Source organism: Pleurodeles waltl, chromosome 1_1 (assembly GCF_031143425.1).
Source record: "Pleurodeles waltl isolate 20211129_DDA chromosome 1_1, aPleWal1.hap1.20221129, whole genome shotgun sequence".
Taxonomy (NCBI): Eukaryota; Metazoa; Chordata; class Amphibia; order Caudata; family Salamandridae; genus Pleurodeles; species Pleurodeles waltl.
The window spans coordinates 8,433,948-8,450,019 of record NC_090436.1 but is presented as its reverse complement, the minus strand read 5'-3'; the positions used below and the strand labels follow the sequence as shown (position 1 = coordinate 8,450,019).

At 58.9% G+C, this 16,072-nt stretch overlaps 1 protein-coding gene across 8 annotated transcripts in view; it reads left to right on the top strand.

Moving 5' to 3' along the window:
- Positions 1-16,072, top strand: part of RTKN (rhotekin) — a 442,062-nt gene that overhangs the window by 334,425 nt on the left and 91,565 nt on the right. For all 8 annotated transcript variants that reach the window (XM_069205591.1, XM_069205617.1, XM_069205546.1 and 5 more), the window contains exon 3: positions 5,667-5,728. In XM_069205591.1, coding sequence (XP_069061692.1) covers positions 5,667-5,728 — 62 coding nt within the window. The remainder of the gene's footprint in view (positions 1-5,666; positions 5,729-16,072) is intronic.

Genomic DNA, 16,072 nt, shown 5'->3' with positions numbered 1-16,072 from the left:
CAGGGGGGACCCCAACCCCCTTCCAACTGCCCTCCCCCGCCCATGACCCCCTTATGCCTCTCCTGGTATGGGTGGGGTTTGCAGGGGAGACCCCCGCACTCCTCCAACTGACCCCGAGCCCCTTATATCTCTCCTGGCATGGGTGGGGTCTTCAAGGGAGACCCCAGCCCCCCTTCAGCTGTTCCCCCCGATCCCCTTATGCCTCTCCTGGCATGGGTGGGGTCTGCAGGGGAGACCCCAGCCCCCCCCCCCCCATCCCCTTATGCCTCTCCTGGCATGGGTGGGGTCTACAGGGGAGACCCCAGCCCCCCCCCCCCCCCATCCCCTTATGCCTCTCCTGGCATGGGTGGGGTCTGCAGGGGAGACCCCAGCCCCCCCCCCCCCCCCATCCCCTTATGCCTCTCCTGGCATGGGTGGGGTCTGCAGGGGAGACCCCAGCCCCCCCCCCCCCCCATCCCCTTATGCCTCTCCTGGCATGGGTGGGGTCTGCAGGGGAGACCCCAGCCCCCCCCCCCCCCCATCCCCTTATGCCTCTCCTGGCATGGGTGGGGTCTGCAGGGGAGACCCCAGCCCCCCTCAGTGTCCACCCACCAGGAGAGGAGGAAGAAATGTGTTAAGATGCAGAAAGCATCAGCTTAGACCAATATTGTGTTTTTTGTAATCAATTTACATTAGGAGTAAATATGAGGGAGGTCAAGCTGGGTGATAGAGGGGAGGGAAGTCTGGATTGTGAGAAGGGAGAGGGGGCAAGGGGAAACAGAGAGGGAGAGAGAGGGGCAGAGGTACAGGCGTTGGGGGGCTACTGGGAGAGGGGGACAGAGATAGAGAGAGAGAGGGACAGAGAGAGGGGGATAGAGATAGAAGGAGGGGGAGGGAGGCAGGTGGGGGAGAAGAGGGTCAGAGAGGGGGATAGAGATAGAGGGAGGGAGGGAAGGCAGGTGGGGAGGAGAGGGACAGAGAGAGGAGGATAGAGATAGAAGGAGGGAGGGAGGCAGGTGGGAGGAGAGAGGCAGAGAGAGGGGATAGAGATAGAAGGGGGGAGGGAGGGAGGCAGGTGGGGGAGAGGGACAGAGAGAGCGGGATGGAGATATAAGGAGGGAGGGAGGGTGTTGGGGGAGAGGGACAGAGAGAGGGGTAGAGATAGAAGGAGGGGGAGGGAGGCAGGTGGGGGAGAAGAGGGTCAGAGAGGGGGATAGAGATAGAAGGAGGGAGGGAAGGCAGGTGGGGAGGAGAGAGTCAGAGAGAGGGGGATAGAGATAGAAGGAGGGAGGGAGGCAGGTGGGGAGAAGAGGGTCAGAGAGGGGGATAGAGATAGAAGGAGGGAGGGAAGGCAGGTGGGGAGGAGAGAGTCAGAGAGAGGGGGATAGAGATAGAAGGAGGGAGGGAAGGCAGGTGGGGAGGAGAGGGACAGAGAGAGGGGGATAGAGATAGAAGGAGGGAGGGAGGCAGGTGGGGGAGAAGAGGGTCAGAGAGAGGGGGATAGAGATAGAAGGAGGGAGGGAAGGCAGGTGGGGAGGAGAGAGTCAGAGAGAGGGGGATAGAGATAGAAGGAGGGAGGGAGGCAGGTGGGGAGAAGAGGGTCAGAGAGGGGGATAGAGATAGAAGGAGGGAGGGAAGGCAGGTGGGGAGGAGAGAGTCAGAGAGAGGGGGATAGAGATAGAAGGAGGGAGGGAAGGCAGGTGGGGAGGAGAGGGACAGAGAGAGGGGGATAGAGATAGAAGGAGGGAGGGAGGCAGGTGGGGGAGAAGAGGGTCAGAGAGAGGGGGATAGAGATAGAAGGAGGGAGGGAGGGAGGCAGGTGGGGGAGAAGAGGGTCAGAGAGAGGGGGATAGAGATAGAAGGAGGGGGAGGGAGGCAGGTGGGGGAGAAGAGGGTCAGAGAGAGGGGGATAGAGATAGAAGGAGGGAGGGAGGCAGGTGGGAAGGAGAGAGTCAGAGAGAGGGGGATAGAGATAGAAGGGGGGAGGGAGGGAGGCAGGTGGGGGAGAGGGACAGAGAGAGCGGGATGGAGATATAAGGAGGGAGGGAGGGAGGTGGGGGAGAGGGACAGAGAGAGGGGTAGAGATAGAAGGAGGGAGGGAGGGAGGCAGGTGGGGAGAGTGAGAGAGAGAGAGAGGGGGATAGAGATGGAGGGAGGGAGGTGGGGAGAGGGTCAGAGAGAGGGGGATAGAGATAGTAGGAGGGAGGTGGGGAGGAGAGGGACAGAGAGAGGGATAGAGATAGAAGGAGGGAGGGAGGGAGGCATGTGGGGAGAGTGAGAGAGAGAGAGAGAGGGGGATAGAGATAGAAGGAGGTGGGGAGGTGGGGAGAGGGTCAGAGAGAGGGGGATAGAGATAGTAGGAGGGAGGGAGGGAGGCAGGTGGGGGAGAGGGACAGAGAGAGGGGGATAGAGATAGAAGGAGGGAGGGAGGGAGGCAGGTGGGGGAGGAGAGAGTGAGAGAGAGGGGGATAGAGATAGAAGGAGGTGGGGAGGTGGGGAGAGGGTCAGAGAGAGGGGGATAGAGATAGTAGGAGGGAGGTGGGGAGGAGAGGGACAGAGAGAGGGGGATAGAGACAGAAGGAGGGAGGCAGGTGGGAGAGGAGAGGGTCTCAGAGAGGGGGATAGAGATAGAAGGAGGCGGGGGGAGGAGAGGGACAGAGAGAGGGATAGAGATAGAAGGAGGGAGGGAGGCAGGTGGGGAGAGTGAGAGAGAGAGGGGGATAGAGATAGAAGGAGGGAGGGAGGCAGGTGGGGGAGAGGGACAGAGAGAGGGGGATAGAGACAGAAGGAGGCGGGGGGAGGAGAGGGTCAGAGAGAGGGGGATAGAGATAGGAGAGAGGTGGGGGAGGAGAGGGACGGAGAGAGGGATAGAGATAGAAGGCGGGAGGGAGAGAGGGAGGCAGGTGGGGAGAGTGAGAGAGAGAGGGGGATAGAGATAGAAGGAGGGAGGGAGATGGGGGAGAGGGACAGAGAGAGGGGATAGAGATAGAAGGAGGGAGGGAGGGAGGCATGTGGGGGAGATGGACAGAGAGAGGGGGATAGAGATAGGAGGAAGGGAGGGAGGCAGGTGGAGAGAAGAGGGACAGGGAGAGGAGGATAGAGATAGAAGAAGGGTGGGAGGCAGGTGGGGAGGAGAGGGACAGAGAGAGGGATAGAGATAGAAGGCGGGTGGGAGAGAGGGAGGCAGGTGGGGAGAGTGAGAGAGAGAGGGGGATAGAGATAGAAGGAGGGAGGGAGATGGGGGAGAGGGACAGAGAGAGGGGATAGAGATAGAAGGAGGGAGGGAGGGAGGCATGTGGGGGAGATGGACAGAGAGAGGGGGATAGAGATAGGAGGAAGGGAGGGAGGCAGGTGGAGAGAAGAGGGACAGGGAGAGGAGGATAGAGATAGAAGAAGGGAGGGAGGCAGGTGGGGAGGAGAGGGACAGAGAGAGGGATAGAGATAGAAGGCGGGAGGGAGAGAGGGAGGCAGGTGGGGAGAGTGAGAGAGAGAGGGGGATAGAGATAGAAGGAGGGAGGGAGATGGGGGAGAGGGACAGAGAGATGGGATAGAGATAGAAGGAGGGAGGGAGGGAGGCATGTGGGGGAGATGGACAGAGAGAGGGGGATAGAGATAGGAGGAAGGGAGGGAGGCAGGTGGAGAGAAGAGGGACAGGGAGAGGAGGATAGAGATAGAAGAAGGGAGGGAGGCAGGTGGGGAGGAGAGGGACAGAGAGAGAGGGCTAGAGATAGAAGGAGGAAGGGCGGGAGGCAGGTGGGGAGGAGAGGGACACTGATACAGGCGTGGAAGGGGGAAACCCTTGGGAGAGAGGGACAGAGATAGAAAGAGGGAGGGAGGAGGGTGGAAAAGAGACCTCTGGAAGGAGTGACAGGGGAGGGACTACAGAAGCATGAGAGAGAGGACCAGGAGGGGAGGTGCAGAGAGACCGATGGAAAGATACATATAGAGAGAGAGAGAGAAAGAGAGAGATAGTGAGAGAGAGAGAGAGAGAGAGAGAGAAGAGATAGTGAGAGAGAGAGAGACAGAGAGAGAGGAGAGACCGGCAGAATTAGGAAACCGAGTTAAATCAGAAATATTGAGACGAATGAATAAGGTGTACGCGGGGGGGGGGGGGCACACTTTAGGTGGGGAGGGGGCACCGGCTGCCCCTGACCTGTCAGTAAGGCTTTGGCAGAATGTGTAAATGGATGAATGGATGAATGGAGCAGAATCACATGTAAGTGAATTATTAAAGTGAACTGCTGGCTATACTTTGGAGTGAGGGTGGGGGGGGGGGGGGCGTGAGAGGAAAGGCCACGCCCTCCTGGGCTTCAGGTCACAGGTCTAGAGAGAGGGTTGAGGGGACGTTTGAGCTCAGCAACCCCCTCCTTTTCTTCCAGTACAGAGGGTAACCCCAAGAGGCCGGAGACAACCACCCGTACCCCTTCCTAAGAGTGATAAGTTTGAGGTGTTAATCTAGGGTGGGGGTCTTCCTTGATGCCTTGCGACGAGGTGTAAAGCCCCCTCCTCGTGGCGCTTAATACCTCACGGTGGCTCTCACCAGGATTGTGTCTCACAAGTAGTGCCAATGATTCCTTAGTATATAAGCACTATACTCTCTGCCCGTGACCTGTCTGTACCATGACTGTGCCTGACAGGTAGTGTCGAGCTCTCTTGTGGTATCTAAGCACTATACTCTCTGCCCGTGACCTGCCTGTACCATGACTGTGTCTCACATTTAGTGTCAAGCTCTCCTGTGGCATCTAAGCACTATACTCTCTGCCTGTGACATGTCGGTACCATGACTGTCTCACAAGTAGTGTCAAGTGCTCCTGTGGTACCTAAGCACTGTACTCTCTTCCTTTGACCTGTCTGTACTATGGCTGAGTAGTGTCAAGCTCTCCTGTGGCATCTAAGCACTGTACTCTCTGCCTGTGACCTGCCTGTACCATATCTGTGTCTCAAAGGTAGTGTCAAGCGCTCCTGTGGTATCTAAGCACTATACTCTCTGCCCGTGACCTGCCTGTACCATGACTGTGCCTCACAGATAGTGTCAAGCGCTCCTGTGGTATCTAAGCACTATACTCTCTGCTTGTGACCTGTCTCTACCATGTCTGTGTCTCACAGGTAGTGTCAAGTGCTCCTGTGGTATCTAAGCACTATACTCTCTCCCTGTGACTTGTATGTGCCATCACTGTGTCTCACATGTCGAATGAAGCTCCCCTGTGGTATCTAAGCACTATAATCTCTGTCTGTACCATGTCTATGTCTCACATGTCGAATGTAGCTCTCCTGTGGTATCTAAGCACTATAATCTCTGTCTGTGCCATGTCTATGTCTCACATGTCGAGTGTAGCTCCCCTGTGGTATCTAAGCACTATAATCTCTGTCTGTGCCATGTCTATGTCTCACATGTCGAGTGAAGCTCTCCTGTGATATTTAAGCACTATAATCTCTGTCTGTACCATGTCTATGTCTCACATGTCGAGTGTAGCTCCCCTGTGGTATCTAAGCACTATAATCTCTGTCTGTGCCATGTCTATGTCTCACATGTCGAGTGTAGCTCCCCTGTGGTATCTAAGCACTATAATCTCTGTCTGTGCCATGTCTATGTCTCACATGTCGAGTGTAGCTCCCCTGTGGTATCTAAGCACTATACTTTCTCCCTGGTACCTGCCTGAACCATGCCTGTGTTCTTGTGTCCACAGCCCCTCTGATGCCGGCCCCATGGACGACCGACTACCGTGCAGGGGACGAGTCTCCATCTCAGGTATGTCCGTCTCGGTATAAGGCTGTCTCGTCACTGCTGGAGCTGGTTGTCTCTTCACCGAAGCAGGTTGTCTCGCCCCTGGAACGGGTTGTCTCGCCCCTGGAGTGAGGTGTCTCACCTCTGGAGTAGAGTGCATTACCAACGGAGTAGGCTGTCTCTCCTCTATGAGTAGGGTCTCTCCCCTGGAGTACGTTGTCTCTCCCCTATGAGTAGGTTGTCTCGCCCGTGAAATGGGTTGTCTCGCCCCTGGAGTGGGTTGTCTTGCCCCTGGAGTATGGTGTCTCTCCCCTGGAGTAGGTTGTCTTGTACCTGGAGTGGGGTGTCTCACCCGTGGAGTACGGTGTCTCACCCCTATGAGTAGGATGTCTCTCCCCCCTTTGAGTAAGGTGTCTTTCCCCTGGAGTGGGTTGTCTCACCCCTGGAATGGGTTGTCTCGCCCCTGGAGTAGGTTGTCACGCCCCTGGAGTAGATTGTCTCTCCCCTCTGAGTAGGTTGTATCACCCCTTAAGTAGGTTGTCTTGTCCATGGAGTAGGTTGTCTCACCTCTTGAATAGGCTGTCTCGCCCCTATGAGTAGGTCGTCTCACTCCTATGAGTAGGGTGTCTGTCCCCTGGAGTGAGTTGTCTTGACCCTGTAGTAGGTTGTCTCGCCCATGGAGTAGATTGATTCACCCCTGGAGTAGGTTGTCTCGCCCCTGGAGTAGGTTGTCTCACCCCTGGAGTGGGTTGTCTCACCCCTATGAGTAGGTTGTCTCACTCCTGGACTGAGTTGTCTTGACCCTGGAGTGGGCTGTCTCACCCCTGGAGTGGGTTGTCTCACCCCTATGAGTAGGTTGTCTCGCCCCTGGAGTAGATTGATTCACCCCTTGAGTAGGTTGTCTCGCCCCTGGAGTAGGGCTGTCTCGCCCCTTTGAGTAGGTTGTCTCGCCCCTGGAGTGGGTTGTCTCACCCCTGGAGTAGGTTGTCTCACCCCTGGAGTGGGTTGTCTCACCCCTATGAGTAGGTTGTCTCATCCCTCGAGTAGGGTGCCTCACCCCTATGAGTAGTGGTGGGTGGGGTGGGACACCTTTGCATCCTGTGTTGCAAGAGTGAGCAGTGAGTTCTTTTTGAGGAAACTTGGTGCCATTTTCTTAAAATTCACATGTAATGTACAGTAAATGTGTGTGTATGGACTTCAGTCCATGGACCCCGAGGGAGGTCACACTGTTTATACAGCCTGGGGTCACAGGTCAAGGGCCTTATGTGCACTCCGCAGCTGCACACTCTGTGCCCGAACAGAGACGTGCAAACGTCATACATACACACTTCATTCACACATACATACAAACTTCATACATATACATACACACCTCATGCATATGCACTTCATACATACACACTTCATACATACACATTTCATACACACATACATACAAACTTCATTCATACACATACACACCTCATGCATACACACTTAAGCATTTCATACATACACATACACAGTTCATACATACACACTTAAACATTTCATACATACACATATACACACATGCACACTTCATACATACACACTTAATAAACATTTCATACATACACATACACACTTCATACATACACACAACATGCATACACACTTCATACATGCACACTTCACACTTCATATATGCACACTTCATACACATACATATACACACACATGCACACTTCATACATACACACACATAAATACACATAAACACTTCATACACACATACACACTTCATACATGCACACTTCATATATACACACTTTGTATATACACACTTCATACACACACGGAAACACTCCATACACACATACACACTCCATACATGCACACTTCACATATGAAACCCACAGTGCACAATCTCCACGTTAGATTCTAACACTCTTGGACTGGTCCCCTCTCTCCACCCAGGAATCCACAGCGGGCTCCTTGCAGTCTTGTCTGCGTGTGGCATTTCCTTCTTTTCCTTCCTTCTGGGTGGTTTGGGGATGATCTAGTAATTTACTCCCCAGCCCCCTCTACAGATTCCACTTACCTGGGTGGGGTCCTGTGTTCGCATTCCATTTTTTAGCACATGGTTTGGGCGCCCCCTAGGGTCACTGTTGCTTATTGCTATTTGCACTGTTTTCTATCACTTTCTATGCCTATTGATGATTACTAGTGTATATATACACGGAGTATTTTATTTCATGTGTGTGAGTACTGTGTGACTCCAGTGGTATTGCGTGGGCTTTGCATGTCTCCTAGATAAGCCTTGGCTGCTCATCCACAGCTACCTCTAGAAAGCCTGGCTTCTAGGCACTGCCTACACTTCACTGAGAGGGTATACCTGGACCTGGTATGAGGTGTAAGTACCTTGGGTACCCACCGCACACCAGGCCAGCCTCCTACACTTGTAAATCAGGGAGTGTGTCAAATGCCCACAGAGCCCCCCCCCCCCCCCCCCCCAAGCAGGGTAAGGCAACAGTAACTTGCTCCTAGAAATCAACCCCCTCCCCCTCCAAAAGGGATGAGGTCATCAGAATAGCCCCCACATCACAAATACCTTCTGATGCTTATCTTCCCACCTCCTGTCTCCTGGTGTCACCTGCTATAGACAGTCACACCCTGCTCGATAACTTATTATCCTGCATCATTTATTAAATGTACCCCTCCGTCCAAATATTTATCTGTTTTAGGTCTGGCCTTTGTGCCCGCTTTAGGTGTTTTATCAGACTGTTATTGTTCCCATGTCAGCGCACTATTTGCAAATCTGGGCTGTCACGTGATAATGCAATGCTTTGTGGGTATTGTAGTCTTTGTTTGATAGTGACGCTGATGAAGACGAGGTTTTGCAGGGTGCACGGTAGCATGGAGTGAGGTGTTTACTGTACTATAGCTGCAACTAGAGTAGGCGTGAATCCTGATAACTTCTTGGGCCTAGCTCGAGAGTCTCAGACCTAATACTTTCCCTCTAAGGTCCAGGCCATCAGCACTCAGATCCTGTCCCTCTCAGCACCAGGAACCCAGACCTCAGTTCCTGACCCCCCCCCCCAGCACCAGGAGCTCACACCTCAGATCCTGCCTCCCAGCACCAGGGGCTCAGATCCTGACCCTCCTCACACCAGGAGCCCAGACCTCAGATCTTGACCCTCCAATCACCAGGAGCTCAGACCTCAGATCCTGCCTCCCAGCACCAGGGGCTCAGATCCTGACCCTCCCAACACCAGGAGCTCAGACCTCAGATCCTGCCCCCCTCTCAGCACCAGGAGCTCAGACCTCAGATCCTGCCCCCCTCCCAGCCCCAGGGGCTCAGATCCTGACCCTCCCAAAATCCAGGAGCTCAGACCTCAGATTCTGCCCCCCTCCCAACACCAGGAGCTCAGACCTCAGATCCTGCCTCCCAGCACCAGGAGCCCAGACCTCAGATCCTGCCTCCCAGCACCAGGATCTCAGACCTCAGATCCTTCCCCCCCTCCCAGCACCAGGGACTCAGATCCTGACCCTCCAAGCACCAGGAGCTCAGACCTCAGATTCTGCCTCCCTGCACCAGGGGCTCAGATCCTGACCCTCCCAGCACCAGGGACTCAGATCCTGACCCTCCAAGCACCAGGAGCTCAGACCTCAGATTCTGCCTCCCAGCACCAGGAGCCCAGACCTCAGAGCCTGACCCTCCCGGCTCTGGGGCCTCAGATCCTGACCCTCCGAGCACCAGGAGCTCAAACCTCAGATCCTGCCTCCCAGCACCAGGAGCTCAAACCTCAGATCCTGCCTCTCAGCACCAGGAGCTCAGCCTCAGGTCCTGATCCTCCTTACACCAGGAGCTCAGACCTCCGACCCTGTCCCTCTCAGCACCTGAAACCCAGACCTCAGGTCCTGCCCTCCTCCTCCCAGTACCAGGAGCTCAGACCTCAGATCCTGTCCTTTCCAGCATCAGGAGTCCAGACCTCAGATACTGACCCTCCCAGCACCAGGAGCTCAGACCTCAGGTCCTGCCCCCCCCCTCCCAGCACCAGGAGCCCAGACCTCCGATCCTGTCCCTCCCAGCACCAGGAGCCCAGACCTCAGATCCTGTCCCTCCCAGCACTGGGGCCTCAGATCCTGACCCTCCAAGCACCAGGAGCCCAGACCTCAGGTCCTGCCCCCCCTCCCGGCACCAGGAACCCAGACCTCAGAACCTGCCTCCCAGCACCAGGAGCCCAGACCTCAGATCCTGCCTCCCAGCACCAGGAGCCCAAACCTCAGATCCTGATCCTCCCAGCACCAGGAGCTCAGACCTCAGATCCTGCCTCCCAGCTCAGACCTCAGATCCTGACCCTCCCAGCTTTGGGGCCTCAGATCCTGACCCTCCCAACACCAGGAGCTCACACCTCAGATCCTGCCTCCCAGCACCAGGAGCTCACACCTCAGATCCTGCCTCCCAGCACCAGGAGCCCAGACCTCAGGTCCTGCCCCCCCTCCCGGCACCAGGAACCCAGACCTCAGAACCTGCCTCCCAGCACCAGGAGCCCAGACCTCAGATCCTGCCTCCCAGCACCAGGAGCCCAAACCTCAGATCCTGATCCTCCCAGCACCAGGAGCTCAGACCTCAGATCCTGCCTCCCAGCTCAGACCTCAGATCCTGACCCTCCCAGCTCAGACCTCAGATCCTGACCCTCCCAGCACCAGGAGCCCAGACCTCAGATCCTGCCTCCCAGCACCAGGAGCTCAGACCTCCCAGCACTTGGGCCTCAGATCCTGACCCTCCAAGCACCAGGGGCTCAGATCCTGACCCTCCCAGCACCAGGAGCTCAGACCTCAGATCCTGCCTCCCAGCACCAGGAGCTCAGACCTCAGATCCTGCCTCCCAGCTCAGACCTCAGATCCTGACCCTCCTAGAACCAGGAGCTCAGACCTCAGATCCTGTCCCTCCCAGCACTTGTGCCTCAGATCCTGACCCTCCAAGCACCAGGGGCTCAGATCCTGACCCTCCAAGCACCAGGAGCTCAGACCTCAGATCCTGCCTCCCAGCACCAGGGGCTCAGATCCTGACCCTCCAAGCACCAGGAGCTCAGACCTCAGATCCTGCCCCCCCCCTCAGCACCAGGAGCCCAGACCTCAGATCCTGCCCCCTCCTAGTACTAGGAGCCCAGACCTCAGGTCCTGCCCCCCCTCCCGGCACCAGGGGCTCTGATCCTGACCCTCCAAGCACCAGGAGCCCAGACCTCAGATCCTGACCCTCCCAGCACCAGGGGCTCAGATCCTGACACTCCCAGCACCAGGAGCTCAGACCTCAGATCCTGCCCCCCCTCCCAGCACCAGGGGCCCTGATCCTGACCCTCCAAGCACCAGGAGCTCAGACCTCAGATCCTGCCTCCCAGCACCAGGGGCTTAGATCCTGACCCTCAAAGCACCAGGAGCTCAGACCTCAGATCCTGCCCCCCCCCTCAGCACCAGGAGCCCAGACCTCAGACCCTGTCCCTCCCAGCACTGAGGTCTCAGATCCTGACCCTCCAAGCACCAGGAGCCCAGACCTCAGATCCTGACCCTCCCTGCTCTGGGGCTTCAGATCCTGGCCCTCCCAGCACTAGGAGCTCAGACCTCAGATCCTGCCTCCCAGCACCAGGAGTCCAGACCTCAGATCCTTACCTGACTCCTGGCACCAGGGCCTCAGATCCTGCCTCCCAACACCAGGGGCTCAGACCTCAGTTCCTGACCCTCCCAGCACCAGGGGCTCAGATCCTGACCCTCCAAGCACCAGGAGCTCAGACCTCAGATCCTGCTTCCCAGCACCAGCAGCTCAGATCCTGACCCTCCTCACACCAGGAGTTCAGACCTCCAATCCTGTCCCTCTCAGCACCAGAAACCCAGACCTCAGGTCCTGCCCCCCCTCCCAGCACCAGGAGCTCAGACCTCAGGTCCTGCCCCCCCTCCCAGCACCAGGAGCCCAGACCTCCGATCCTGTCCCTCCCAGCACCAGGAGCCCAGACCTCAGATCCTGTCCCTCCCAGTACTGGGGCCTCAGATCCTGACCCTCCAAGTACCAGGAGCCCAGACCTCAGGTCCTGCCCCCCCTCCCGGCACCTGGAAGCTAGACCTCAGAACCTGCCTCCCAGCACCAGGAGCCCAGACCTCAGATCCTGCCTCCCAGCACCAAGAGCCCAGACCTCAGATCCTGACCCTCCCAGCTCTGGGGCCTCAGATCCTGACCCACCCAGCACCAGGAGCTCAGACCTCAGATCCTGCCTCCCAGCACCAGGAGCTCAGACCTCAGATCCTGCCTCCCAGTACCTGGAGCTCAGACCTCAGGTCCTGCCCCCCTCCCGGCACCAGGAGCTCAGACCTCAGATCCTGCCCCCCTCTCAGCACCAGGAGCTCAGACCTCAGATCCTGCCCCCCTCCCAGCACCAGGGGCTCAGATCCTGACCCTCCAAGCACCAGGAGCTCAGACCTCAGATCCTGCCTCCCCTCCCAGCACCAGGAGCCCAGACCTCAGATCCTGCCCCCTCCTAGCACTAGGAGCCCAGACCTCAGGTCCTGCTCCCCTCCCGGCACCAGGAACCCAGACCTCAGGTCCTGCCCCCCCTCCAAGCACCAGGAGCCCCGACTTCAGATCCTGCCCCTCCCAGCACCAGGAGCTCAGACCTCAGAGCCTGCCCCTCTGAGCACCAGGAGCTCAGACCTCAGATCCTGCCCCTCCCAACACCAGGAGCTCAGACCTCAGATCCTGCCCCTCCAAGCACCAGGAGCCCAGACCTCAGATCCTGCCTCCCAGCACCAGGAGCTCAGGCCTCAGATCCTGCCCCTCCGAGCACCAGGAGCTCAGACCTCAGATCCTGCCCCTCCCAACACCAGGAGCCCAGACCTCCGATCCTGACCCTCCAAGCACCATTAGCCCAGACCTCAGATCCTGCCCCTCCCAGCACCAGGGGCTCAGACCTCAGGTCCTGCCCCCCTCCAAGCACCAGGAGCCCCGACTTCAGATCCTGCCTCCCAGCACCAGGAGCTCAGACCCCAGATCCTGCCCCTCCGAGCACCAAGAGCTCAGACCTCAGATCCTGCCCCTCCCAACACCAGGAGCCCAGACCTCCGATCCTGTCCCTCCCAGCACCAGGAGCCCAGACCTCAGATCCTGTCCCTCCCAGCACTGGGGCCTCAGATCCTGACCCTCCAAGTACCAGGAGCCCAGACCTCAGGTCCTGCCCCCCCTCCCGGCACCTGGAAGCCAGACCTCAGAACCTGCCTCCCAGCACCAGGAGCCCAGACCTCAGATCCTGCCTCCCAGCACCAAGAGCCCAGACCTCAGATCCTGACCCTCCCAGCTCTGGGGCCTCAGATCCTGACCCACCCAGCACCAGGAGCTCAGACCTCAGATCCTGCCTCCCAGCACCAGGAGCTCAGACCTCAGATCCTGCCTCCCAGCACCTGGAGCTCAGACCTCAGGTCCTGCCTCCCAGCACCAGGAGTCCAGACCTCAGATCCTTACCTGACTCCTGGCACCAGGGCCTCAGATCCTGCCTCCCAACACCAGGGGCTCAGACCTCAGTTCCTGACCCTCCCAGCACCAGGGGCTCAGATCCTGACACTCCAAGCACCAGGAGCTCAGACCTCAGATCCTGCTTCCCAGCACCAGCAGCTCATATCCTGACCCTCCTCACACCAGGAGTTCAGACCTCCAATCCTGTCCCTCTCAGCACCAGAAACCCAGACCTCAGGTCCTGCCCCCCCTCCCAGCACCAGGAGCTCAGACCTCAGGTCCTGCCCCCCCTCCCAGCACCAGGAGCCCAGACCTCCGATCCTGTCCCTCCCAGCACCAGGAGCCCAGACCTCAGATCCTGTCCCTCCCAGTACTGGGGCCTCAGATCCTGACCCTCCAAGTACCAGGAGCCCAGACCTCAGGTCCTGCCCCCCCTCCCGGCACCTGGAAGCTAGACCTCAGAACCTGCCTCCCAGCACCAGGAGCCCAGACCTCAGATCCTGCCTCCCAGCACCAAGAGCCCAGACCTCAGATCCTGACCCTCCCAGCTCTGGGGCCTCAGATCCTGACCCACCCAGCACCAGGAGCTCAGACCTCAGATCCTGCCTCCCAGCACCAGGAGCTCAGACCTCAGATCCTGCCTCCCAGTACCTGGAGCTCAGACCTCAGGTCCTGCCCCCCTCCCGGCACCAGGAGCTCAGACCTCAGATCCTGCCCCCCTCTCAGCACCAGGAGCTCAGACCTCAGATCCTGCCCCCCTCCCAGCACCAGGGGCTCAGATCCTGACCCTCCAAGCACCGGGAGCTCAGACCTCAGATCCTGCCTCCCCTCCCAGCACCAGGAGCCCAGACCTCAGATCCTGCCCCCTCCTAGCACTAGGAGCCCAGACCTCAGGTCCTGCTCCCCCTCCCGGCACCAGGAACCCAGACCTCAGGTCCTGCCCCCCCTCCAAGCACCAGGAGCCCCGACTTCAGATCCTGCCCCTCCCAGCACCAGGAGCTCAGACCTCAGAGCCTGCCCCTCTGAGCACCAGGAGCTCAGACCTCAGATCCTGCCCCTCCCAACACCAGGAGCTCAGACCTCAGATCCTGCCCCTCCAAGCACCAGGAGCCCAGACCTCAGATCCTGCCTCCCAGCACCAGGAGCTCAGACCTCAGATCCTGCCCCTCCGAGCACCAGGAGCTCAGACCTCAGATCCTGCCCCTCCCAACACCAGGAGCCCAGACCTCCGATCCTGACCCTCCAAGCACCATTAGCCCAGACCTCAGATCCTGCCCCTCCCAGCACCAGGGGCTCAGACCTCAGGTCCTGCCCCCCTCCAAGCACCAGGAGCCCCGACTTCAGATCCTGCCTCACAGCACCAGGAGCTCAGACCCCAGATCCTGCCCCTCCGAGCACCAAGAGCTCAGACCTCAGATCCTGCCCCTCCCAACACCAGGAGCCCAGACCTCCGATCCTGTCCCTCCCAGCACCAGGAGCCCAGACCTCAGATCCTGTCCCTCCCAGCACTGGGGCCTCAGATCCTGACCCTCCAAGTACCAGGAGCCCAGACCTCAGGTCCTGCCCCCCCTCCCGGCACCTGGAAGCCAGACCTCAGAACCTGCCTCCCAGCACCTGGAGCCCAGACCTCAGATCCTGCCTCCCAGCACCAAGAGCCCAGACCTCAGATCCTGACCCTCCCAGCTCTGGGGCCTCAGATCCTGACCCACCCAGCACCAGGAGCTCAGACCTCAGATCCTGCCTCCCAGCACCAGGAGCTCAGACCTCAGATCCTGCCTCCCAGCACCTGGAGCTCAGACCTCAGGTCCTGCCCCCCTCCCGGCACCAGGAGCTCAGACCTCAGATCCTGCCCCCCTCTCAGCACCAGGAGCTCAGACCTCAGATCCTGCCCCCCTCCCAGCACCAGGGGCTCAGATCCTGACCCTCCAAGCACCAGGAGCTCAGACCTCAGATCCTGCCTCCCCTCCCAGCACCAGGAGCCCAGACCTCAGATCCTGCCCCCTCCTAGCACTAGGAGCCCAGACCTCAGGTCCTGCCCCCCCTCCCGGCACCAGGAACCCAGACCTCAGGTCCTGCCCCCCCTCCAAGCACCAGGAGCTCAGACCTCAGAGCCTGCCCCTCCGAGCACCAGGAGCTCAGACCTCAGAGCCTGCCCCTCCAAGCACCAGGAGCCCCGACTTCAGATCCTGCCTCCCCGCACCAGTAGCCCAGACTTCAGATCCTGCCTCCCGCACCAGTAGCCCAGACCTCAGATCCTGCCTCCCAGCACCTGGAGCTCAGACCTCAGATCCTGCCCCCTTCCCAGCACCAGGGGCTCAGATCCTGACCCTCCAAGCACCAGGAGCTCAGACCTCAGATCCTGCCTCCCCTCCCAGCACCAGGAGCCCAGACCTCAGATCCTGCCCCCTCCTAGCACTAGGAGCCCAGACCTCAGGTCCTGCCCCCACTCCCGGCACCAGGAACCCAGACCTCAGGTTCTGCCCCCCCTCCAAGCACCAGGAGCTCAGACCTCAGAGCCTGCCCCTCAGAGCACCAGGAGCTCAGACCTCAGAGCCTGCCCCTCCGAGCACCAGGAGCTCAGACCTCAGAGCCTGCCCCTCCTAGCACCAGTAGCCCAGACTTCAGATCCTGCCTCCCAGCACCTGGAGCTCAGACTTCAGATCCTGCCTCCCAGCACCTGGAGCTCAGACCTCAGGTCCTGCCCCCCTCCTGGCACCAGGAGCTCAGACCCCAGATCCTGCCCCTCCTAGCACCAGGAGCTCAGACCTCAGGTCCTGCCCCCCTCCTGGCACCAGGGGCTCAGACCTCAGATCTTGTCCTGGCTCCTGGCAGCAGGAGCTCACACCTCAGATCCTGCCCCCCTTATTGCACCAGGAGCTCAGACCTCAGAGCCTGCCCCTCCTAGC